At 42.2% G+C, this 27,823-nt stretch overlaps 1 protein-coding gene and 1 non-coding gene across 2 annotated transcripts in view; both read right to left on the bottom strand.

Annotated features, from left to right (window-relative positions):
• Positions 1-27,532, bottom strand: part of LOC145395861 (facilitated trehalose transporter Tret1-2 homolog) — a 61,753-nt gene extending 34,221 nt beyond the window's left edge. Inside the window, exons 1-3 of the mRNA XM_080269387.1 lie at positions 27,518-27,532; positions 25,966-26,102; positions 25,656-25,836 (exon numbers count right to left, since the gene is read on the bottom strand). Coding sequence (XP_080125513.1) covers positions 25,656-25,836; positions 25,966-26,102; positions 27,518-27,532 — 333 coding nt within the window. The remainder of the gene's footprint in view (positions 1-25,655; positions 25,837-25,965; positions 26,103-27,517) is intronic.
• On the bottom strand, positions 23,862-23,980 carry LOC145395949 (5S ribosomal RNA). The gene has a single exon (XR_013896677.1). It is a non-coding gene; the product is annotated as a 5S ribosomal RNA (ribosomal RNA).
• Positions 27,533-27,823: the final 291 nt, after the last annotated feature.

Below are 27,823 nucleotides of genomic sequence, written 5' to 3'. Positions count from 1 at the left end.
CTGCCTTCATGGCCTTGGAGAAAGCTTATGACAGAATAGATAGGAAAGGTATGTGGAAGGTATTAAGAATATATGGAGTGGAGGGGAAATTGTTGAGTGCTGTGAAGAGTATGTACGAGGGAGCTAGGGCTACGGTGCGAGTGGATGGTGAGCTGAGTGAGTTCTTTGATCTCAATGTGGGACTGAAACAGGGGTGTGTAATGTCTCCAGGGCTGTTTAATATATATATGGATGGGGTCGTAAAGGAGGTACAAGGTAGGGCAGTGGATGTGGGGGTGGCCCTAATGAATGAGGGTGAGATTTGGAAGCTTCTGGTGTTGCTGTTTACTGATGATACAGTATTGTTGAGTGAAGATGAATGGGAGTTGCAAGGTTTGGTGAATGAATTTGGGACAGTGTGTTGGAGGAGGAAGCTGAAAGTTAATGTAAACAAAAGTAAAGTTATGGTGTTTGAGAGGAATGAAGTCACAGAGTGTGCAGTGAGGTTGGATGGTGAGGATATGGAGAATGTGAGTGCATTCAAGTACTTGGGTAGTGTGATGAGTAAGGATGGAACTTTGGGGGATGAAGTACGTGAAAGGGTACAGCAGGGAAGGAAGGTTGTTGGCACACTGAAAGCAGTGATGAGAAATAGGGAGGTGAGTATGGAAGTTAAGAAGTCACTGCATGATGGTATTGTGATCCTTACCCTGACGTATGGAAGCGAGGCGTGGACCTTGCAAGAGGGGAACAAGTCAAGAGTGAGAGCAGTGGAAATGAGTTACTTGAGAGGAGCATGTGGAGTGACATGGAGGGACAGGTTGACGAATGAAGAAGTGAAGGAACGTTGTGGGGTAGATGTGGATGTGGTTGAAAAGATTAGGAGAAATACACTGAGGTGGTTTGGACATGTGGAGAGGATGGAGAATGAAAGACTGACTAAGAGGGTGTATGTAGGTGAGGTGGAGGGAGGGAGAGGGAGGGGTAGACCGAGGATGAGGTGGAGGGATGGAGTTGAGAGGTATATGAGGGAGGGAGGGGTGAGTTGGGGGGAGGGGAGTCAAATGGTGGGTGACAGAGTGACTTGGAGGCGTTTTGTCTGCGGCCACCCTTTGCGGGATTAGGGCGTCGGGCTATAGATAGATAGATAGACATACTTACTGACCAGAATGTGGGTGTACTCATGACATCAATTATTACAACTTACACTATTGTTCAACTTATACGTTTTATTCATACTAACATTACACCCGTTTCCACTTTATATTCTTGCTATCACATATTTACTGACCAGAGTGTTATACTGAGCGTCATATTTTCGCAGATTTATACAGTGGGTGTAGTTTTCATATCACTTCGTTCAACTTACACTATTTCTCAACTTATACATTACTTTCCTGCGAACATTACACCCGTTTCAAGTTTATATAAGACTTGGTACATACTGACTGGCCTTACCATTATACTGAGCGTCATATCGCCATCCCACACAGTTTCAGTAGTGTAGGAAGTTATGGTACTCTCTGAAACATGGCTGAAGGCACAACGCAACATTGGTGGTGGTGGGGGAGGTGGAGAGCGGCGCCTTTCATCACTCGCACTTCTCTTCCCTCTCCCTTTTCCTTTACCCTTTCCCTTCCCTTTCCTTCCTTTCCCCACATCCTGGGGCTGTGTGGAGGAAGTTTGGGAATATTGTATGGCGAAAGACGTGCTGGGGAGTGGCTCCACCTCCTCTCCCCTAGGCCTACGTGCACCACGTGCTCGTGCTGCCTCCCTCACACCACTTCCCTTTCACCCCGCACTCCCACCACACCACTTTCGCCTTCCCCAGACAAAACACTATGCCATACTTTATTTGCCTTCTCGCCCCACCTTCTGATCCTCGGGGTGAGATTTTTTCCTTCCCCAACCACGAGGCAACATCACGTCCTAAGCCGCCGTCATCGTCATCGTCCTCATCCTCGTCCTCATCAGAATCTCTCTCTAGGGGATGGAGAGAGGTCCATGCAGGTGTTTTGGGTGCAGGCTGGCCTTCCCTTGCCTTTCGATACGTGACATACCGCTTTTTCCGGGGTGAAGGGACCTCCTCATCACTGCTTGTTATTTCCTCCTCAGGCTGCACATAATCTCGATCCACCACATCATTATCAAGTGGAGAATCACTATCTCCAGTGAAGGCATCCAGGGCGGATTGTATTTCGTCGTCTGAGAGACCTTTACGCGCCATGTCTGACCTGGGTCACTGCTAACAGGTGAGTGACCGAGACAAGGGCGAGCACAGGTCACGCGGGGTCTGGGACGCTGCCCGCCTGGGGGCAGGTAGGGGAGGCTTGGGTACGTGGGCGAATCGAAAATCTCGCGCGAATTTTGAAAATTGTGGAAATTATGAACCTTGCAATTGCAGGACGTTGAAGTACGTCAACGGGATTGGCAGTGACATAACGTGAGGACGTGGAAGTACGTCGACGGGACGCCGCGGGTTAAAGTGAAGGGAATGAATAGGTAAACAGAAGTCCCCCAGTAGGTGTGATAGTGAAGTGGCTTGTGTATGGGCATTGTGGTCTGCCTGTGCCGGGTTTAGATCCAGGGGTGGTGGGCTTCGATTCAGATAACGACTACAACAGAGACATGAGCAACCCAGGTCCCATAAAAATGCTGAAGGGAGCCTAATGTCGGTTTTGAAGCACGATAAGGGATATTAAGACACAAATGTAACATGATGATGATGACGATGATACCTTCTGTACAAAGATATAATATGGCACTGAAGAGGAGCGTACACATGGTAGTGCTTTGCACCCTGGATGGAGCAGCTGCAGCATCCACCCTGGAGCCAAACCTCATATTTCCCTGCACCTTGCCGTGGGAAGGACTCTGGTCTGTTCTTGATGAGTCCTTTTCTGCTACCACAAGGGGCCACTGGATCCCTACATATACTGTGGTATGTATTGTACTGTACCTGTAGGGCGGGTCCACAGAAGCTGCTACTTACCTGCGGTCAGTGGGTCTGCTTGGCCAAACAGACCAGGAATATGTAACAACAACAACAATATCAACAACAACAACAACCAGAATATAAACATTTTGCTAAAGATGACAATAACGACGACGATGATAATGATGATGATAATGAGGATGGTGATAATGATAACAGTAATGAAGGAAATAGTACTGATAATAACGATGATTTTGGCGATGACAGTAATATAGCAAAAGCAATAATAATAATAATTATGACCAATAAGTGACAATGTTTATGACAGTTACACAATACTGGAAGAAACTAAACACTCACTTCTCTGAAGACTGATGTAGGTCGGTTTAACATTGGCTCCTCCTCCTCTTTTGTCCTGTTGTCCTTCTCTTCTTCATCCTCCATCTCTTCCTCCAAATTTCCACTTTCCTTGCTGGTTTTCGTCAAAGCTCTGGTGTTGCCACTAACTTTGATATACTTTGTGGGGGCGTGTCGTATCAATTTCTCGTTTTCCATTACATCCAAATCTTCCTCCTCCTCTTCTTCATCTCCACATTCACTAATTTTCACCATTCCTTTCTCCATTTTCTCTCTACACTCCTCCTCTTCTTCCTCCTCTTCCTCTTTATCTCCATATTCACTAATTTCCACCTTTCCTTCCTCCATTTTCTCCCTACACTCCTCTTCTTCCTCGTAATCTCCACACTCACCAATTGTCTGTTTATCTCTCTCATATTTCTCTCTATCTTCCTTCTCTACCTCCTCCTTATCCTCGTCATCTCCACATTCACTCATTTTCTGTCTTTGTTCCTCCATTTCCTCTCCACACCTCATCTCTTCCTCATCCCTCTTCTCCCCCTTATCTCCACATTCACTTATTTCCTTCATCTGTTCCTCCACTTTCTCTCCACCCTCGTCCTCCACCTCCTTCTCCTCCTCTTTACCTCCATATTCACTTATTTCCTTCATCTGTTCCTCCACTTTCTCTCCACCCTCGTCCTCCTCCTCCACCTCTTTTCCTTTCCCTCCACATTCACTTTTCTTCATCTGTTCCTCCACTTTCTCTGCACCCTCGTCTTCCACCTCCTCATCCCCTTTTCCTCCACATTCACTTATTTCCTTCATTTGTTCCTCCACTTTCTCTCCACCCTCGTCCTCCACCTCCTTCTCCACCACTGTTCCTTGGAGCGTCATATCTTCTCCACCTTCATTCGAGTCACCCTCCATCTCGACTGACTCCTGGACCGCCGGTTTGGAGAATTCGGTATTGCTGCGTTTCATCTCTGTGGAGGAATGGACGATGGTAGAGTGTAAATAGCTATCATTATTATCTTCATGCAACATCATCCTCCAGTCAATTAATCAATCAATCATCATCATTATCACAAAGCATCATTATCATCCTATCATCCACGCGCTTGATGTAGTGCTGCCTACTTCTTCCTTCACCAATATCACTTTTTTTCTGTGCCTGTCCTCTCTCTCTTCCTATTTCTCTCATCTTCCTCTCTCTCTCTCTCTCTCTCTCTCTCTCTATTTCTCCCATCTATGCCTGTCCTCTCTCTTCCTATTTTTTCCATCTTTCCTGTCACTAATTATTACTCTTCTTTCCTTTTCAGGTGGCTTTACAATGAATGACAAGCCTATTGGTTTCTTGTAAGCCAGCAAACCATTTACAACGCTGGGTGGTAACCATATAACCAACCCGCACGTGTTCTCTACGTGTTAACAAGTGGGTTGGGGGAGGGTTAGTGCCCCTCCCTGTAAAACCACTAACTTAAAAGACAAACGGCCACCCTGTATGGGATTATGGCGTCTGGCTATAGGTAAAATAGATAGACTCTTCAATCAATCAATCAGTCTATAATCATCATCATCAAGCAACATCAAGTCAGTATTGTCCATCTATCTTTCATCACCATCATCATCAACATCATCATTTTTATCCACCAGTCATTCTGTATTATCCACCAATCTTTCATCATCATCATCAACGACACTATAAAACAGTACCATCCATCAGTCAGTCATCATCATCGTCATCGTAACCTTATTTCCCACAATTAAAAGGAGTGGGGGGGGGGATGGAGAAACAATTACATATCTAGCAGTATTTAGCTTTATACCTGTTGACTAAGCAAGAAATTGAGAGAGAGAGAGAGAGAGAGAGAGAGAGAGAGAGAGAGAGAGAGAGAGAGAGAGAGAGAGAGAGAGAGAGCGCTTGTAAACACACACACAGGTGGTGAAATTGTATAGTTTTTACATCATCTCTGGCAATTACCCCACCACCTGTGCAAAGGGGCGCCTTCACGTGGCAGCACCGATATGACAGGGCGGTGGAGCTACCCGGTTATACAAAGTCCCCTGAAACCCCCTTTTTTTTTTTTTTTTTTTTAATCCCCGAGAGAAAGATAGTGGACTGCAGAAGAGAGGTAAATTTAGCCTTCAGCCCATGGAGTTCACGTACAGATGAGACTGGGGTTGCTACTGCTACTACTACTGCTGCCACTCCTCCTCCTCCTCCTCCTACTACTACTACAGTGAGAAACTTAAAGCTTTGTATAATGTCTAAGTCAAAATGCATGGTTTTTGGAAGCAGAGAGTTTGGTAACAATTTGCGTAAGGTTGTGACTGCAGGAGATGAGAGTGATGTTGACTGTTACAAATATCATCCATCACCATCGTCAATTATTATTATTATTATTATTATTATTATCACCCCTAATCATCAGTCATCAACCATTACCAATCATCGATCATCATCAATCATCATTCATCATCAGTAATCACCAGTCATCATTATCAGTTATCATCAGCCAACACCATCAACCACTATCATCATCATCAATCAGCATCAGTTATTATTATTATCATCAGTCATCATCATCTTAAGTCATCAATCGTCATTAGTCATTACCAACCATCAACCATTAGTCATCATCTTTCAAAATAATATATAATAATAATAATAATAATAAATAATAATAATAATAATATAATAATAATAATAATAATAATAAATTCAGAGCGCATATCTCCCCCAGTGCCATGAAAAAGGATCCGGATCCGGATCCGCGCCAAAAATTAAAATAAATTTTTTCTTGGTCCATTGTGCGGGATACTCCGGATCTGGATACGGATCCTGCCCAAAATTTAATCATTTTTTCCTTGACCCGTGGCCCACCGTTCCACAAAATTTCATCAAAATCTATTCATAACTTTTTGAGTAATCTTGCTCACAGACAGACAGACAAACCAATGCGGGGTAAAACATAACCACCTTGGCGACGGTAATAAACGTTTTCATTTCAGAGAGATCCATTGCACAGTCCCTGATGTGTTCCGTCTTGCTTTATTAAAATTTGTCCACCACTCTTTCTACCAAGATCCAAAAAGTCAAATCCTGTCCACACGAGTGGGCAGTGCCCGGGGGGCAAACAATGTTACAAAATCACGTTTCACACAACGCTATACTTTTAGCTTTAAATGTCCTGCGACGATTCTTACTGTAACCCATGTTGACGTACTGTACTCAGTTCCGCCAAGCACCTACTCTGGCCGCTGCCAGACATCGACTGCCTAATCACCACCCGGTCTGCCGTGTGGACAACAAAGCAGGTGTGCCCGGTAGTGGCCACAGCCCGCCGGGAACTGCTCGATCTGGTAACACTGCTAAAGAAGCTAGGGATATACAGTAAGTTCAGCGGGCAGTCTGCCGCTTGTGTGGACGGGGCATAGCAAATAGAAGATAGGGCTTTGTATAAATCCTCCCAAGCGATTCATTTTGCCTATAACATCTTATCTTCTGTGTTGCTTACATCGCTCTGGTATCGACATACTTTGCGATATTAAAGTACTAGAGGATGCTGGCGTGTAATGTGCGAAATAAATCGGTAAGGAAGAGGTGTTACGGAATTTCCCAAGGTCACTTCTATTACGTCCATGTATTAAGGGGCGTAGGCGACTTTATTGGCCTCCTTCCTTAGTGATTTCTTTAAATACTGCACCTTAATAATACTGTGTGTGTGTGTGTGTGTGTGTGTGTGTGTGTGTGTGTGTGTGTGTGTGTGTAATTCACCGGGTCGGTCAGGATCACTTGATGGTCGTGTGTGTGTGTGTGTGTGTGTGTGTGTGTGTGTGTGTGTGTGTGTGTGTGTGTGTGTGTGTGTGTGTGTGTGTGTGTGTGTGTGTGTGTGTGTGTGAGAGTGAATGTGTGTGTGTGTGAGTGAGTGAATGTGTGTGTGTGTGAGTGAGTGAATGTGTGTGTGTGTGAGTGAGTGAATGTGTGTGTGTGTGTGTGTGTGTGTGTGTGTGTGTGTGTGTGTGTGTGTGTGTGTGTGAGATGTACTCACGTAATACCACCGCCATTAGATGTTGGTCCCAGATGCAAAGTGTTGGAATTTTTTAATCTCTGTATATTACCTTAAAAAATAAAAATGCTTCCTGTCTGTAAAACCCACACTCCATGTTATTTCTTGGTGGCAACTTTGTACTGGGAGTTCATGTGTGTTCTTTTAGGTTACAGTAATACACTCCTGATGTAACACACTTATTGATAAAGTACCTACCGAGAGATAAGATGATAAAGGATGATGATTACGTCCAAGAACAGCAAAGTCTATATTTATTTTGCTGACAGTAATGCCTTTCTTAGCTCATGAAAAAGATGTTACAGAGAAATCAGTAATTTTAAAGGATTCCTTCTCGTTCAACCTCCAACTTAAGGTATGAAGAGGGAATATAGGAGTAACAAATACTTTTCATCTTCGTTCCCTCTCAGTCTTCATTGACGGCTGTAATGTTATCCACACGACCGTCAGATTCTGTGTTATTTTGACTTATAAATTATGTATGTGGTATTAAATAGCCTTAAATGTTTACCTTTATATTATTTGTTAGAAGGTGGCCAGTTTGATCACAATCCAGTTGGCTCAGGTCACTCAGCGTGGTTGGGCCAATTCTTGACAATCTTTGTGTTGTGGATAATAATTCATCGTCATATTTTTCATGTAAAATCCACGAGTCTTTGTTGAAGGAAATTGCACTAAAAGGAAATATGCATAAGCATAATTCCTTGTTCGTATATAACCTCTGCTAAAGTACTTTTCCATCTGCCGAATTGTCTTTCGTGGCATCAAAACACCTGTAAAGTCCTGAACGAGACGCTGTTGCTGCACAGACTTTGTTTATAATTTAATGTAATCATTAACCATGGGTTGTAATAACAGATATACAGGATGTATTTGTCATCCCTCAATATAGCTTCATTCTCTGTCTTCGTTGTCCTGGGGCATCACGTAACTCATTACAGGTTTACAGCACCACAGGCTATGTTGGAAGAAGTTATCATCATCCAGACTTTCTGTCATAGTTGTGAACATTATTATTATTATTTATTACACAGCCACACCTTCTACGTTTACCTCTGGTGATATGAGTAATAATCAGACTGACTACACTATACACATCAGGCATATATGGCGCCATGTTAATGTTACAACAGCCTTCTCTGCACTGAACACATCGCAATTCAAACTAATAATATTATTCAACAGTTGAAGACTCAGCATTCCAAAGACTAACAGATCTTTTCTAACCCTCTGACTAATAGATTTTCCCACAGCTAAGTAATACAGTTTTGAGGCAGCTTGATTAATATATCTAACTGTGTTCGTATGAGGCGAACTAGTTAACTGAATTGTTACTGGATATTAACGCTGATGATTTTTTTCTTTTTTACTTTTTCTACTTTGTATAGTTGGAAATAACAGCATTAACAGTTAACAACAATTAGGGTGATGATACCTTGTATGTTTCACTTATTTCCATTGTAAGTGACACGAGCTAATAATGAAACTGCTACATTTATTCATGTCACGTTAAATAAACAGTAACAGTCGGTAGAGTCGCAGTTAGTGATGTGTCCAGTGTCTCCGGATGCCAGCGGTGAAAAATATTGTCTTACAATTTCTTTTATCTTGAGTAGATATTTGCCACATACTGATTCTTTACCAGTAAATGTCACTAAAGTGTCCACCCTCCATCCTTCTCATTAGGCTAATTGTCTGGACTCAGCTCGGCATTGGAGAGACTGAGATTTCTTAAAAGCTGAGGTTGGCGGCGGAACAAGTGCCTCTTTTCCTCGATGTGGGTTCACAGCTGCCCTGCCATTGTCTCTCGTTCAGTACCCACGTGTTCATCAAGATTCTCGAACAATTTTCTGTAATAATGGAGTTACAGTTGCTACGTGCAGTCTACTCAGCCATCCTGACAGTCGCAGGTTCTGATGACCAAGCCAGTCTGTAACAGCTCAGGCTGTATGGACTGGTTAGCAACAATAGGCAACGATGACTTGGACTGGGCGGAAAGGAAAGTTTGTCTCGTAAAGAATGCGGGAAGAATTCTGTCGGATATGCACACACTTCTCTTCCTTAAATCATCATTTAAGTAGTGTCACCTCCGCCATGCATGCTCCTCCACCCTCAATTATTACAGCTCATGTGTCCGCTACGCGCCGCCTCATATCATGCAAAAATAATCACATCTACTGTATATACAAACATGATAAATAAGCTTCATGATTTTATGCATGTCCCTTTGTAAGCATATGGTATTCGAGGCACCTATCATATGAATGTTAACAGTAACCCCGTGATGGTTACATTAAGAATGCTGGTTTCTTCTACTTCATAGTTGTAGTTTGGAATAATATGTAATGATGATAATGATGATGATGATGCTAGTTCTCCCACTGCACTTTCGTTCACTGCATCTCCATATTTCTGAATCTTACCTCACCTCATTTAAAATTGGGAAAGAGAATAATGATGGTAATGATAATGGTAATGGTGATGATGACGACGATGATGATGATGTACTTAATAGACATAGAAAAATGGTTAAGACAAGCGAATATTACGGTGATAAAACACATTCTTCAGAAATGCATCAATATTAAGTTCCAAGTTTTCAGTGACTAAATAAAATCGTGTGTCATTAGTTCAATATACAGAGTTGGATTGAAAATGAGAGTTAGTGATGATGATAGTAACATGTGGCTTCTATGACCCACTCCTACCTATCTACAGTATAGTTACCTGGCACTTCCTGGAAAAAGAAAATAGAGTTGTCCTCCAAATGAGAAGGGTAATGGAGTCACTATCAGCACTTTCAGGCTCCCATTATTAAACATGAGGCCGGGAAGGGGAACGCAGACCCTCCTCTTTTTGACGTCATTATTGGAACACGTAATGAAGAATTAAAGAAGAAAAAAAAATGACCTTTCTTCCTCGCTGCTGGTGGCGCAATGTAAAGTGAAGCGCTATTTATTCTTTTCCTATCCTGACAAGTGTTTTAAAATGGGGTGTCAAAATTTAGCGGTTCACTGCTATTTATTCTTTTCTCCTGACAGGTGTTTTCAAATTGGCTGTCAAAATTTAGTGGCTGAGTACTATTTAATTTTTTCTTATACTGACAAGTGATTTAAAATTGGCTGTCAAAATTTAGTGCTGAGTGCTATAAAAATTTTTCTTATGCTGAGAAGTGTTTTAAAATTGGCGGTCAAATTTAGCGGTATACTGCTATTTACTATTTTCCTATCCAGACAAGTGTTTTAAAATTGGCTGTCAAAATTTAGCGACTTGCCTATACACCTTCGCATACTCAGGTTTAATACAATGAACTTTTGGCTCACCTGAATGGAATCGTCAGAATAGATTACTAGTTTTCCCAACCGTGAGCGGATTGAAAAAAATCTAGAAATAACCTAGCAAAAATTATGGAGGTAAAACTGCCACAAATATTATATAATTAAGTTTAACAGCCTTGAGTCCCCGGCCTATATTTTCTGAAACTTAGGACACCGCACATTAAAAAAAACATGTCGGGTCACTCATCTGAGGCCGAAATCACGCCTATACTCCTTTTACCTTAACTTGGCCCAGATTTTCGTCCCTTTGCAGCTATTTTCACGTAGCTCAGTGGCAGTAGTGGACAATACTGCAGCTCTACATCCTTTCCACTGCACCTCTTCGTGACTAGCACATTAGTGTTGATCTAATATTAAAGCTGAACGCTCGAAGCAAATTTAAGCCAAGATAGCATGAAAAGGATATAGTAACTTCCCACCTCGACGAGTGAGTCATGTTATCAAACCCATATTATCAGACGTAAAAATGGCTGAACTTCCTCATGAACACATCCATATTTAAACAGGACGATAAATAAAAACCACTTTGATGAATGTACGTATATATAGAACAATAAGGTCGCTTCCCACCCTAGCTGTGCTGCCACCAACCGATAATCAGGTGAAAAAGGTGAAAAAATGGTATGGAAGGAAAGAAGTTGGTGGGAGCTTTATGAAATACGGTAACCAGAAATGAAATAAACTCAATAGCCTTGGAGGTGAAGGAGTTTTTAGAGAATTATTCGAGTTGTGGGATGAATCCTGACACATACTGTATTGATAGCAAGGTTTAACGTACAGAGTATTCAAAATTGTTAATCTTTATTGCAGAATCGTACAGCACCAATCTTTACAATGAGAATAAAGCGACCTGGATGTAGATGTAATTAGAACCAGATAGAGATTTTTTTTGTAAAGTCACTGAGAATGGCAGATGAGGTGTTTCTCGCTCAGCTTAGCAATGATTTCAAGAATTTTCAAGGCGGTTTCACGTGTCCTATAGAGTTTTCGTTGTTATGGTCCTGATGTGTATGGTATGATTATGAAGTATGATTCATCCTTAATATCCCAACACCTTGTACAGAACTGCAGCTGTGTGTGTGTGTGTGTGTGTGTGTGTGTGTGTGAGAGAGAGAGAGAGAGAGAGAGAGAGAGAGAGAGAGAGAGAGAGAGAGTGTGTAAATTAGAGAGATGTGAACATAGGGTTTTCATATCAGATAAAGGCTATGTTTTCAAGGCTTTATTTATTTATGTATTTATTTAGTTTGCATAGAGAATGGTGAAAATCCAGTACACTATATAGACACTAACCTATCAAAGGCTGAGGTGCCTCATGTGGAAGTGGGTCACGTTGCACTCCTGTAGTTGGATGTACTCAAAGTCAGCTTCTAAATAATCACCCAGGGCAGCACTAACGTAGCACTTTTACCTACTCCACTGTACTTCTGAGCTCCCTGTCACTAATGCACGCTCAACCCGACGACCTAACACACAAAGCACCAATGTTTATGCAAATTTATGTTCAGGTGGTATTACAACTCGTGCACAATCGCCTAAAAGATCGCAACATTGATCTACCTGATACTAAAAAAGGCACAAATGCTCCCTGTCTACATAAGAGATAAAATTAAACACACAAAGCACCAATATTTATGCAAATTAATGATCACTCGTGGTATTATACAACTCGTACACAATCGCCTAAAAGACCGCAACATTGATCTGCCTGACACACATACACACACACACACACACACACACACACACACACACACACACACACACACACACCAAAAAAAAAAAGGCACAAATGCTCCCTTTCTACACGGGAGAGAAAATTCGACTTTTTCTAACGTCATGTATCATTACTGCACTCTATACATGCGGAACATTGTCGAAATAACCGTAAAAGTGCTGGACATATAAATAAATCACGAACATAAATCACTTGAACACACGACATTCCTTCCACCTTCGTGCTACTGCGCTATCTTTAAAAAAATAAATTCACCGCACACCTTCTTTTCCACTGTGTATAACCAAACTGGCACTGGTACTTTTATGATTCATTATACTTTACTTTTCCACTCAGTCTCGTGCACTCTGGCCAATACTTCGCCTATTTCACAACACAGATCTCCCCTATATCCAGTAATCAAATTTCGTTTTATGGCAAAGTACACCAAAATAACACTCACCGCTTCTTATAAATATATTGGCAGTAAAACATGAACAATAAATACCCAGTGAACAAATAGGTGAAATGAAGCAGCGAGGGATATATGGCACAAGCTGAAGCCGTCACGGTCAAGGGAGAAAGGAGACTACGTGCCTGGGAAGGAGGAAAGGCAGCACCACAGTCACAATGGTGCCAGAGATATTGGAACACAGCCGATACCTGATTAATTTCAGAGCTGATGTACACAATGATGAGTAAAATTTCGGGGTGACTTAGCACAGAATAGCCGAGAAAATGCAATTCCACTTGGTGATAAGTGTGAGGCCTCCAAGGTCATGCTCTGCTCTTCCTATAATTTATGCACCAACACGTCGAGACTCAAAGGTGTTTACGAACTCGGTGGTGAATCACACCAAAATAATACGTGTCATCGGTCTCAAATATTTATGCATTTATGGCCAATATCTTTTCCTAACGTACTGCTAAATTTGCCAGGTGGAACTAGATGCTTATACAAAGTTTCTGCATTTTTTTAGTGTCATGAATGCTGCTGCTGCTGATGATGATGAGGAAGATGACAGTTATAGTGATTAAAATGCTGATGATGAGGAGGAACGGGATGACAGTTACTGTAATTATAATTATGATGATGATGAGTTATAACAGTGATAATGATAACAACAACAACAAGTAGCTCTCAGAGAGGGCAACACTCATGATCTTCAGTTGGTCTCAGAGCCGAATATATAAATCTGCCCTGTGACTAAAATCGACTTACTTCACTCTTGCTTGACCCTTAACACTTCCATCAGCTTTACTTCAAGTAAGGTTGACGCTGTCGGAATAAACTGTGCCTGGTGACCTTGAATTTTGACCTATTATTCTCCAAGTCTATTCTCTCTCTCTCTCTCCTAGCTTTTACCCCCTTCCATAAAGTTTAATCTACACTGGATAAAACTGCTTAAGGGTAGATTGCCATGTGACCCTGCCGTTTCACCTATTGTTCTAAAAAAACAAGAGGTCAGCCTTTTGGGAGACCCTCAATTCATTCACACAGTCTGATTCAGATCAGATTAAAACTGTTTGTTATATACTTTACACACAGGCACACGGACCTAATTTCGACCTTGCCTTGTGACCTTGACCTTTGGCTAATTGTTCACAAGCTTTAATCACATTGTTCTTGCCTGACCCTCAACAGTACCACTTAGGTTGGTTCAAATCAGACCAAAACTGTTTGAATTAACCTTGCCTTACAACCTCGGTGTTTGACTTTTTTTTTTTTTTTTTTTTTCATAATAACCATGGCGGCGCAACTGCCAGGGTCATATGCCGCCGTATAACAAAGAAGTAAAAAGCAAAAACAAAAAACAGAGGATAATCACACAATCAAAAAGGAGAAATTCTAAATATCTTTAAGAAGTCCTGCCTCCTTCACAAAGGAGAGGGTTGCCCCTCCCAAGGCACAGGCATCCTCCCCAAGCACGGAGGAAAGATGATACTCACCTCCATCCGTTTGGTGGTCAGAGAGGAACCGACGCCGCAAATCCTCAAGACTAGGGCACTCCACCAACAGGTGCCGAACAGTCAAGGGAACCAGACAGTCATCACAGAATGGAGGAGGAGCCCTCTCCATTAAAAAACCGTGAGAGAAACGGGTGTGGCCAATGCGGAGGCGGCACAAAGCAGTCTCCCATTGACGAGGGAAGCCCTGGTAACTGAATGAGCCCACCTTCTGGCAAATCGAGCGCAACTTATTGGCACCCACAGCATCCCAATGCTCCTGCCAACAGCACCAAACTCTGAAGGCAATAAAGGAGCGCATATCTGCAGCAGGCAGACGATACAGAGGGGACTGTGCAAGAGGGGGACGAGCCGCTGCCGCCTTGGCCAGCTGATCAGCTCGTTCATTCCCTGCCACTCCTACATGAGCTGGAACCCAACAGAAATCTACACGACGTCCACGACGCCCTAAAAGGAAAAGCCACTCTAAAATGGATAAAACCAAAGGATGAGAGGGATTAAAAGACTCCATTGCAGAAAGAGCACTTCGTGAGTCACTAAAAACAGTAAAAGCAGTGTGGGGGAGAGTGAAGAGAATCTGAAGGGCAAATAAAATAGCAGTCAGCTCAGCCGTAAAAACAGAAGCAGTCACAGGGAGGCTCCCACCTCGACAGAAGGTGGGAAACACCACACCAAAGCCCACACCCGCATCAGACTTAGATCCATCAGTATAAACTGGTATGGAGTCCCCATGAGAAGAGGCATGCTCTATAAACAGAGAAAATAAAACCTGAGAAGGAAGGGAGGCCTTACTGGATGAGAAGAAACGACAAAATGTCACCCTGGGGAGAAGCCAGTAGCCCACCCTCGGGACACGATGGGTAGTGATCGGCACAGAAGGAACAGAGAAGCTAGACATAACTGACTGCACCCTGAAACCAAAGGGCTTTGGAAAGAATGGCCGAGTTTGTTTGACATTTCACTGTGACCTTGACCTTTGACTGACTGCGGTAAAAACTGAATTCTTTTATTCTCGCCTGAACCTCAACTTTTTCAGTTTGTCTAAACTGGATAAAAAAAAACATTGTAAGTTGCCCTTGCCCTGGGTCCTTGACCTCTAACCTGTCGTCAAAAAAAAGAAAGAAAAAAAAAAAAGACTAACCTTGAATCAATGCACCAGGTTTGGTTACGTTCGGACTAAAACTGTTTGTTTTCAACAACTACGTACACGGGCGAACTTTCACATTGTCATGTGACTGATTGTTCCCAAAACTGAATCATGTCATTCTTACTTTGCTTTCAGTCTTTCACCTACGTTTGGTCAAAATTGGATGAAAGCTGTTTAAGTCGATTTAGCTGGGTCAACGTTTGACCTGGCCCTGTGACACTGACTTTCACCCTACTGTTCTAAAAAAAAAAAAAAAAAAAAAAATAGGATCTATATTGTCAGTCCCTTAACCCCTTCATCTAGTTTGGCTGAAAGGGGATACAAACTTTTTGGGCTACTTGGTTAACACACAACAGCGTGCGCCGCCTAAATCATAACCCCACTAACCGCTGTACGAGTAGTGGGTGTAACAACAGCAACAAAAACAACAAGAACTACTCCTACTACTACTACTACTACTACTACTGCTACTACTACTGCTACTACTACTACTGCTACTACTACTACTACTGCAACAACAACAGCAACAACAATAAAAAACTAATAATATTATAATATTAATGATTATGATGGTGATGATCAAGTATTCTCTGGCAAGTAAGGTTTGTTTTTTGAGAAAGAATAAGGCACATTACAAGACTCTACAATTTGCCTTTGTGCTTCTTGACTCACCACTACCAACCACCACAATCACTAACAATGCCACAACTACCACAATCATCACCACTACAACCACCACAAATACTACTGGTACCATCATTACCACCACAACACCCACCACCACTATCACAACTGCGACTGTTATTACAATCCCCACCACAATTACTATCACCACAACTGCCACAGCCACATCCATCATCACAGCTACCACAACTACTACAACCACAAACACCACCATTACAAGCACAACTTCCACCACAAAAACCACCATCACAACCACAACTGCCACCAACATAATTACCACAGCAGTTACCCTCACCATCATTACCATCACGACACCCACCACCAACATCATCACAATCATTACCAAACCAATCATAACCACAGCAACCATCATCATCATCATCATCATCATCATCATCATCAACAATTGCAGTTTTGCTTACATAAACCTTCCATCGCCATCATCATCATCATCTGCACCTCTTTACATTTTAAAAATCATCACCATCATCATCAATATCTCTGCTCCTTTAAAAGATCATCATTACTATCATCATCATCACCAATACTCCACTCTCACGTAATCCTCCCCATCATCACCATCATCACAATTTCCCACCAATACATGGGACAGAAAAGAAAAGAAAGGAAATGGCAGTAACTCTCACCACAATGGCCCAAGAAAATGTTAATCCTTCCTCCCTCCCCCTCCTTCCTTTCCACTTAATATGACACACAACAACTTAAGTGTTATCCTTGTCAGTCACCGTGCACGTAACACAACACTTATACGGCCTTATCATTGCAAAAAATTGTCCGAAATTTATGCAAGTCTCTGAAATTTGACGATCATTTTTGGAACATCCGGGGGAAATTTTTTGTTCTGTATACTACTTTTTGCGCTTTTTTCCCTTACCCTCTAAAGTCAAGGTTTGCTTTGGTTGATTTTCTTAATGTCAGGTTAGGTTAGTTTGTCAGTCAGTTAGGTTGATGTGTGAGGTCAGGGTAGGTCAACTTAGGCCAGAGTAAAAAAAAAAAAAGCAAAAGACATAAACCTGGGAACACCAAACACAGCTCGTCATACAAAATTGATGTACTGTACAGAACGAAAATTTTGTAACCAGTACTGCGTCGCGTCATCGTTCTACATCCCGTGGCGTATCCAGAAAGTTGAAAAGGAGGGAGGGGCTTTTTTTTTTTTTTTTTTTTATCTTTTTAACTGCGCAGCCCATGACTTTGGCGAACGCAGCGAGCCCGTACAACTGGGATGTTCGGGGAGGCGTTGTAAGCCCCGCCCCCGAGAAAATTTTGCATGTTGGCCAATTTTATGATCATTTTGAGGCCATATGGAAGGGTATGCGACATAAATATAGCATATTCTAAAGTCATTTTTAAGTACTCTGTGTCACTGAGTTATGATTCAGTCTTTCCAATAACCCTACACTACTAAGATTCAAACGCTCACATTTCGATCAAACAACTTACACCTGAAATAAAGTAATAACATTAAAAAATAAAGATAATCACTGTATTAGTCTCAATTACAAACAGTCAAACTTATATGTGTATCTATCTATCTATCTATCTATATGTTTTGCAAAAGGGGGGGGGGGCATGCGGCCATGGCCCCCTCCCCCGGTACTCCACTGTCTACATCCCACACTAGAAAATGCACTCAAAAGCAACACAAATAAATAAATAAAAATATAAAGCAACAGAGTCCAGCGTGTCCTGTTATCTTTATAAGTTACAGAAATTCATCTCGAAAACTGGGGTCTTCACACTTTCCCATCGTCAGTTTCAGCCGTATGGTAGATAGACACGTGACTAAATAGATAACCAACTTGGAACTAAAGTGAAGGATGCGATACAAACTTGAGTGAAGACGGTGGTGGGCATGACACAGGTTAGGCAACACACTCAGCATAACACTGAAGAACTGTGCTGGAGGCGGGAATGAGAACCACACACACACACACACACACACACACACACACACACACACACACACACACACACACACACACACACACACACACACATGGGCGCTACATGAATGTGCAAAGGAGTTAAGTAAACCATTATTTTTAATTTTCAAGAAATCCTTGAGTCAAGGTAAACTACCTGATATTTGGAAGAAAGCAAACATTGTTCCCTTATTCAAGAAAAGGAATAGACAAAATCCACTCAACTACCGACCAGTATCACTAACCAGTGTTGTAAGCAAGGTATTAGAAAAGCTTATAAGAAAAGCTTGGGTAAATCATCTAGAAGAACACAGTATGATAACAGAAAGACGGTTTGGTTTCAGAAAAGGAAAATCATGTGTTACTAATCTGTTGAGCTACTATGACAGAGTAACAGACACATTACAGGAAAGAGAAGGATGGGTGGACAGTATCTATTTAGATTTCAAGAAAGCATTTGACACAGTACCACACCAAAGACTTTTAAGGAAACTGTACCATCAAGGAGGAATCCGAGGCAAACTGTATTGTCGGATGAAAGATTTTCTCAAAAAAAAGAAAAATGAGAACAGTTCTAAGGGGAAATTACTCATCATGGAGAGAAGTGACTAGCGGAGTTCCACAGGCCTCAGTGCTGGCACCAATCATGTTTTTAGTGTATATAAATGATATAGATAGCAACAGGAGTAGACTGTAGCACCAGTCGTGCAGGGCAGTACTCCCAAGGTGGATGGAAAGCTGATGATAGGGAGAGCTGGAGTGCCCGTTTCATCAGCCCTCGGGACTAGGTCCCGAGCATCCCCCTTTGCTGAACTTTTTCAGTGTCTCAGTAACACAGAGAGTAGGCCACCATGCTCTCCAGTAAAAGTTTCTCTAACTATCAACACCAAACTACATGCTCAGTACACACCACACTTCAAAATTTAAAAAAATGGCATCGAATAACGTAGCCTCGGAGCCCCCAGGGGGGGGGGGACCATAAATGCCCCCACCTTCTGCCCCTCTCCCGGTGACGACTCAAGATGCCTGGAACCACTGTCTGACTCTCTTCTTCTTCATTTCTGCAACATTAGCGGCCTTTCCTCTAACTTTTACTCTGTTGAGCACCACCTCTCCCTCTCTAAACCTCACCTTTTTCTAACCAAGACTCAGCTGTCTGAGGCAACTGACAGCAGACCCTTTTTTGTATCCTCCTACTTTCCCTATACTCATTTCAAAGCCAAAGGTGGCTGTTGTGTATATATACGCAACGACTTATCTTGCTCTCGTGTTCATGAACTCGATTCTTCTGAATTCTCTACACTCTGGCTTCGGCTTTCCTGTCATTCTCTGACTAAATATATCTGCGCTGTTTACTTATTTCCTAATTCTACTGACTATCAAAAATTCTCTGACTATCTTACTTCTACGATGGAACACATTTTATCCATTTCTCCTTTCTCTGACAACCCCATTCTTGGAGATTTCAATGTTCACCACCACCTTTAGCTCTCCTCTCCTTTCACTGATCCACCGGGTGAACAAGCCTACACCTTTTCTATCCTTAATGACCTAGAGCAGCTTGTACAGCATCCTGCCCGTATCTCTGACCACCTTGGAGAGAGCTCCAACATACCTGACCTCGTCCTTACAACTAATCCTTCTGCTTACACTGTTAATCTTTTCTCTCCGTTGGGCTTCTCCGATCACAAGCTTAACACCTTAACCTGTCCTATCACTCTGGTATGGCCTGTGGACCCTCCAAAGAAACGTCTACTGTGGCACTTTGGAGCTGTGGATTGGGAGGCACTCAGGCAGTACTTCTTTGATTTTCCTTGGAATGATTATTGTTTCTATGGCTGAGAGCCATTTGCGTATACCTTGCGCATTACGGAGGTTATTCTCTCGGGCATGGAAGCATACATTCCTTTCTCATATCCTCTGACTAATGCAAGAAAGCCTTAGTTTAATCACGCCTGTTCTAATGCTGTCTGCAACAAGGAGAGGGCCTATAAAAGGTACCGGAGCCAACCCACCCCACCCCTGAATCACATCTTTTATACGTTTCTGCCCGGAATTGTGCTAAGACTGTTCTTCACTCTGCTAAAAATAATATCATCCATACTAAATGCTCTCAACTTTCCAACTCGAATTCTTCCTGCTCCTTCTGGCACCTTGCCAAAAACCTTTCTAACAACTTTACCTCATCATCCTTCTCCCCTCTTTTCTACTCTGATGGCTCTGTAACTATTTCTTCTACTGATAAAGCAGATCTCTTCACTCAGCCTTTCTCCTCCAATTCCACCTTAGATGATTCCAGTGCTGTTCCTCCATCACTTCCCCCCTCTGACTTCCTCATGGCTGACATTAAAATTTCTTCAGCTGATGTATTTTCTGCCATCACAGGCCTCAATACTAATAAGACATATGGGCCACGTGGAGTCCCTCCTGTTGTTCTCAAGAACTGCTTCTGTGCTTACACCCTGCCTACGCAAACTCTTCCGCCTTTGTCTTCCCACTTGTACCTTTCCTTCTTGCTGGAAGTTTGCTCTCATTCAGCCAGTCCCAAAGAAGGGTGACCATTCACATCCCTCTAACTATCGTCCAATTGCTTTAACATCCTGTATCTCAAAAGTTTTCGAGTCAATTACTAATAGAAAATTTTTAAAGCATCTTTCCTATCACAACCTTCTTTCAGATCGTCAGTATGGGTTCCGTCAGGGACGCTCCACTGGCGAACTTCTCACCTGCCTTTCAAACTCCTGGTTATCCTCCTTTTGGGACTTTTGCGAAAGTTTTGCCATTGCACTTGACATCTCAAAGGCTTTCGATCGAGTTTGGCATAAATCTTTAATTTCCAAACTGCCCTCTTACAGTTTCTATCCTTCTATCTGTGCCTTCATCTCTAGCTTCCTTTCTGGTCGTTCTATAGCAGCTGTTGTAGACGTCCATTGTTGTTCTCCTAGATTATCAACAGTGGCGTTCCCCAGTGCTCACTCCTATCAACAACTCTCTTCCTTTTATTCGTCAATGACCTTCTAAGCTGTACATCTAACCCTATTCACTCATATGCTGATGACTCCACCCTTCACCTTTCCATTCGGTTCCCGCAACGTCCATCTGAGCAGTTACTTCAACAAACAAGGGATGAGACTATGGCACACCTAATGTCTGACTTGGCTTGTATCTCTGACTGGGGTAAAAATAATCTGGTTGTTTTTAATGCATCAAAGCCTCAGTTCTTACACCTATCAACCCGACAGAATTTTCCATAGGTATACCCACTGTTTAATAATATTCAGCTTACTCCAGCATCATCCTTGAACATGCTTGGGTTTTCATTTACTCAGGACTTATCTTGGAAAGATCATATTACATCTCTTGTAAAATCTGCTTCCAAGAGATTAGGTGTGCTAAGCCGACTCCTTGCCTTCTTTACCCCTGCACAATTGTTGACTCTATACAGGGGTTTTATCTGCCCCTATGTGAAGTACACCTCTCATGTGTCGGGAGGCTCCCCACATACAGCTCTACTCAATAGGGTGGAGTCAAAGCCTTTTCGTCTCATTAACTCTCCCCCTCTTACTGACTCCCTTCAACCTCTGTCTCTTCGTCGCACTGTTGCATCTTTATCTCTTTTCTATCGCTATTTCAATGGTCTCTGATCCTCTGAACTGTCTACATGCATTCCTCCATCCCTACAACAGGCGCGTAGCACCCGTCTAGCAGCGAACTCTCATCCCTTTTCTGTCCAACTCTCTAATGCAAGAGTTATCTGTTACTCCCAGTCCTTCATTTAAAACTCTGGAACTGTCTCCCTCTGTCTGTATTTCCTGCTTCCTATGATCTCCAGTCTTTCAAACGCAGTGTGTCCAGGCACCTCGAAATGATCGGATCTTGAATTTGGCTCTCTCTTGTATTTTGTTTTCCTCTTGGAAGGAACAATAATTGCGGGTTCGCAGTCTTTGGTTCCTTCTTCCTCGCATAAAAAAAAAAAGAATAACATTGGAAGTGAAAGCTAACTAAATATGTTTGCTGATGATGCAAAAATACAAAGGAGATAGCAATATATGACAAACGGAATTCAATGTGGACGTGTCACGTAATCAAGTTTGGTAAAAGTGGAAAAAGACATTATTGGGATTATAAGTTAGGAAAGAAAAACCCAACACATATCAGAACGAGAGAAGGACCTAGGTGTGATTATTAATAACAGACTATCTCCGGCTGACTAGATCAGTGAGGAAGTACGGAACATGTATACACTGCTTGCAAATAGGAGAATAGCATTCACATACATAGGTGAAGACATGCTAAGGAAGATAATAACATCATTCATCAGACCAACCCTGGAGTATGCATCAGTAGTCTGGAGTCCTCATCTCAAAAAAACACTTATGTAAGATTGAAAAAGTTCAAAGGGTCGCTACAAGATGCGTACCAAGCTTTAGGCATCTAAGTTACGAAGAAAGATTAGAAATATTGAATCTACCAACACTACAGGAGAGAAGGAAAAGAGGAGACTTGATTATGCTATATAAATGGATCTCAGGGAAGGAGAAAATACACATAAATGAATATATAACCCATGGGGATGCATCAGCAAGAGGACACTGCAAAAAACTACATAAAAAGAGAGGCGATAAAGACGAAAGGATATTCAGTTTACCAAATACGGCAATTGATTAGTGGAATGTACTATCGAATGAAATAGTGTGTGCCAAAACAATTAATAAATTTAAGGATAAGATAAAAATGATTTAATACACGGGACATTACAAGCTTGACTCATTCCTGTAATAATACAATTACGTATGAACAATTAGGTAAGAACACGTCTAGGATTACAGTATATTAGATGTGATAATGTGAGGTGTGAGTGGACGGGAGGGAAAAACAGGAGAGAGCTTAAGTTTATTTCTCTAACGTTTTGGACTACAGAAAGCCCATCCTCAGAAAGACTACAAAAGTGAGGGAATCACACATGTTTATACACAGGAGGTTTCTGGACCTATTGTCGAGCCTGTTGATAATTGACTACCCTCCTCTATGGATTATAAGTCTCAAAAACAAAACAGAAAGAATAATAAAGATGAATATAGGGAATAACATGGAAAGAAATAATGAGAATAAAAGATAAATGTCTGCCCCAAACTACAGATTTCCAACAGAGATGGCTTCCTACTTGTCCCCAGGTGAAAACCCATACCATATGCGGCGTCATGTTATTGTATGTATATTTTTGTGAAAAGTCTGTATTTAAATGTTTTTATTTTACTCTCAAATATCATTTATTATATACCATGAAGAAGGTCATGTTTTGCGTAGATATAGGGAGATATGGTTAGGTATCACCCTGGTTTTGACCTGAGAATTGATGGAGTCTAAGGAATTTCCACAACCCCTCTCTCTCTCTCTCTCTCTCTCTCTCTGTATAAAGCGTCAGTTGTACTGAACTTCGCCCACATTGTTCGCCTCTGAAGATGTGATTACACGATTGCACTCGGGACATTTTTGTCTTTCCTTACCTTGTTGATATCAGCGTATCTATGAATCACGCCTAAGCAAGTGATTTATTTGCATATATATATATATATATATATATCTATATATTTATATATATATACATATATATATATATATTCATCATTCATTCATTGCCAGACGCCATGCATCCCAGACGGAGTGGCCAAGGGCTTAGAGTTAAATGTTTTACAGAGAGGGGCACTAATCCTTCACCAACCCCACTTGACACGTAGGGATGCCAACAGCATCTGGTGTTCCCAGGCGGTCACCCATCCAAGTACTAACCAGACCCAACGTTGCTTAACTTCGCTGATCGGACGGGAAGCGGTGTACTCAACGTGGTATAGCCGTTGGTATATATATATATATATATATATATATATATATATATATATGAGAGAGGTGAAGTCAGTGAATGTATAGCGAGGTTGGATGGTGAGGAATTGGAAAAGTGTGAGTACGTTTAAGTACTTGGGTAGTGTGATGAGTAAGGATGGAGGTTTGGAGGGTGAAGTGTTTGAAAGGGCACAGCAGGGAAGAAAGGTTGTTGGTTCTTTGAAAGTAGTGATAAGAAACAGGGAAGTGAGCATGGAAGTGAAAAAGTTACTACATGACAGTATTGTGATACCAACTCTAACGTACGGAAGTGAAGCTTGGACGTTGTTGGAAGGACACAAGTCAAGAGTGAGAGCAGTGGAAATGAGTTATTTAAGAGGAGCCTGTGGAGTCACATGGAGAGACAGGCTGACGAATGCGGATATAAAGGAGCGTTGTGGTGTTGATGTGGATGTGATAGGAAGCGTTATGAGGAACACACTGAGGTGGTTTGGCCATGTGGAGAGGATGGAGGGTGAAAGACTGACGAAGAGAGTGTATGTGAGTGAGGTGGAGGGGGGAAGAGGGAGGGGGAGGCCGAGGATGAGATGGAGGGATGGGGTGGAGAGGTATATGAGAGAGGGTGTGTGTGAGTTGGGAGCAGGGCAGTGAAATGGCGGGGGACAGGGCGACTTGGGGGCGATTTGTTTATGGCCACCCCAAACGGGATTGAGGCGTCTGGCAATAGATAGATAGATAGATATATATATAGATAGATAGATAGATAGACAGATAAATAAATTATATATATATACACACACACACCGCTCGCTGGTGCAGTGGTAACGCTCTCGCTTGCCATCTGGTAGACGGGAGTTCGCGCCTCGCTCAGGTTGCGAAAAGTTTCACTGACGAAGTGGGTGGTTACTGTCCCCCTTGAGCAAGGGGACGGGTGTGTGAGTGTGTGAAGGTCACAGCCTTGCCCTTAAATCGGACTATATGAGCTCTCAGCTCCCTTCCGGGAGGGTAAAATGCTGACGATCACGACCATCAAGTGATCCTGACCGACCCGGTGAATTACACACAAGCACAGAAACACACACGCGCGCGCGCTATTATAGTAAACCAGATGTATTCGTATTGGTATATATGTATGCACGTATAAATGTGTATACAACATTTATTATTTCTGCTGGCAGCTGCACACTCCACCTTCACAATCACCATGATAACACTCATCAACATAACACTTGTGCTTCCCATCAAACACGGTATCCAGACACCCACACACTTGCCACCAGTTACAACTTTAGACTGAGTAAATATATGTAAGTTAGATCATGGCGCAGAATCGCTTTTTATAATTGGCTTGTTGATATGCGCTGTATTTTGTAAGGTCATGTGACTGGACGAGGAAGATAAAGTTACATCATCGGATTGAAGGGAAATGGAAAAAGCAATCATGAATATCCCCCTATCTGCTATTTTATAAATTTTACTCAGGTCATCGCTATAGCCGGATTGTTTTCATCTAACGGAACTGCACCACTAAGACAACGGAGATACTAAGTTGTGATTGTGTGAAACAAATAATTGTTGGACTGGATTACTAGCCAGGCTTCCCTTTCAACCTAATTACACTTGGCCATCAACTAAGCTGCAATGGGTTACAGATCTTTGTCAGGTTAGAAGAAAAGTGTTCTAGTTATTTTTACCTTGTTCTTGTTCTTCTTGCTGATCTCTGGTCCATCTAACTGAGCAGACCAGTTGACCGCAGGTGAGCAACCACCCCTAAGGAGCTGTCCCATAAATTCCCTGCACTGTTGATGATGTCTCTGCGTCTTAGCGTAGCGTGTGTTGTGCAGTGGTTCATTATGTGGGTTAAGTGGTGTGGGCCTATGTTGCAAGCGGGGTACGTCATCTGTGATTTCACCCAACCTAAATCGAAGCTGGTAGTTGAGGAGGGCTGGGTGATGTCCTGCTCTAGTTAAGTGAACTCGATCATCTCTATTTCAGAAGACCTACGATGGGTGGATGTCAGGAGTGGCTTGTACGATGGCGTTGTGATGGAGGTGTTGTATTGCCCTGCATGCAAAGTGAATATGTAGGTGTTCCTTGACTGCTGGTGTTGGAATGTCTGAAGGTGGGATATTGTAAAAGGTCTGATAATGTTTGCGTGGTGATTATTTTATGTGTTTAAGTGTGTTGTGTGTGTGTGTCTCTCATGTAATGACCGGTGTTGTATATTGGCAAAGGCTGCTGCATAAAACTGTGTGCCACTCATATCAAGTTAACAGTACCGCAGGTTGCCAAAGATGTACGACATTAAGGAGAAAACCCCAAAATTTAGGAAGCAGAGGAGACTTGTGGCTTGCTCCACTGAAGTGAAAGCTGACGTAGAGCAGCCCGTGAACGAGGCTATCATTGCTTGAGTAGTTACTATTTTCGTCTCACATTGTTGCCCACATTTATGGAGTACTCACATTATGGTTTAAGCACACGGCCGTTCGATTAACAACTGGTAATGAAGGCAAACCTACCTTTGGTATGGCTGCACATTTCCCAGTAACTGCTAGTGACCACATGTCTTGAACCCAAACACAAACTGTATAATGGCTTGCTGAGAATATTAAATAAAGATGTCTGTGTAACATATCCCAAGACACACTTTCCGGTCAGTTCTTTACTTTAAAATTTCATGAATGGCTCTCCTGTTCTTGTTCAAAATTATCTTTTAACACACCATGAGATCTGCATTGTCTTTCATGTGTTGGTAATTCCAGGCATGATAAAAATTTAAATTCTGTCCAAGATTGTATACTGTCCCTTCAGCGTTTACATTCCTCTCTTTCACTCATGGCAGGGCATCTGGGCTGATGATGTCACTGCAAACACTCGAACCCAGTGCACTCTTTTAAAGCACACTCGGACCATTCTACTGTCTGACACTGTGCAGTGTGTTTGTCTAATAAAATTGCACCTTTCGCCTCTATAAACTTCTTTTGCAACTCCACCATTTCCCTTAACCTCCCCCCGAGGGTTTTCCGACGTCGCCCACTCCTCCCTACGGGGGATTTCCGTGATTTTGGAAAGAATACCCTTAATTCAAACCCTAATATCTGCCAAACTATAAGAGCTAGAGAAAAAATTAAAGATACATAAGACTCACCAACTCTTCCTCTTTTCAAATGAAAATATCCCCACGTCTCCAGGTGGTCCCGTCGGCGAGTAAGGATAAGTTAAAGATGACTGGTTTTCCGTGTTTTGGCGAGCTTATCTAAGTGCACGCCACTGCCAGTGACCTTGGACTCCCTGGCTAGCAATGGCAGCACTGACCAAAGTGGTGATTGTAACACTACCTTGCCTCTCAGAATTTTCCACCCATTCTTTAACTTTTCCTTATTCACCGTCGTAAGGATGAGTCATCACCCTGTTCATGTGGCTCCCCATAGGGTTTTCCACCCGTTTCATACTGCCACAATGCCCCGCAGGTGTGTGGGAAAAAGAGTAGCTATTCGAATTTCTGTACTCACTTTTTGCGTCAGCTATACTAATTTTCCTCTACTACAGCACTTACATCTGCACTTGACATCACGATTACGGGTAACTGCACTCTGAGAAGTAAATGCTCTGACTGTTTCACCAGTATGGTTGAGTTTGAGGTAATTACTTGTACAGAAATTGACTAAATTGTACTAATCAGGGGCATCGTGAAAATATTAGTAATGTTATATACAACTTACATTTTTTGTACTTCACATCACACATGCGTTAATTCTCACATATTTACCATTATTTTCTGAGTAGCGAGGGAAATAATTTAATTACAGCCAATCAGGTCATTTTCTTTCTCACCCGTGCACTCGTGGTTTTCTTTCATTGT

This window comes from Coenobita brevimanus, chromosome 33, assembly GCF_032717465.1.
Source record: "Coenobita brevimanus isolate Jiangsu-jjx chromosome 33, ASM3271746v2, whole genome shotgun sequence".
Taxonomy (NCBI): domain Eukaryota; kingdom Metazoa; phylum Arthropoda; class Malacostraca; order Decapoda; family Coenobitidae; genus Coenobita; species Coenobita brevimanus.
This window is presented reverse-complemented; position numbering and strand designations above follow the sequence as displayed.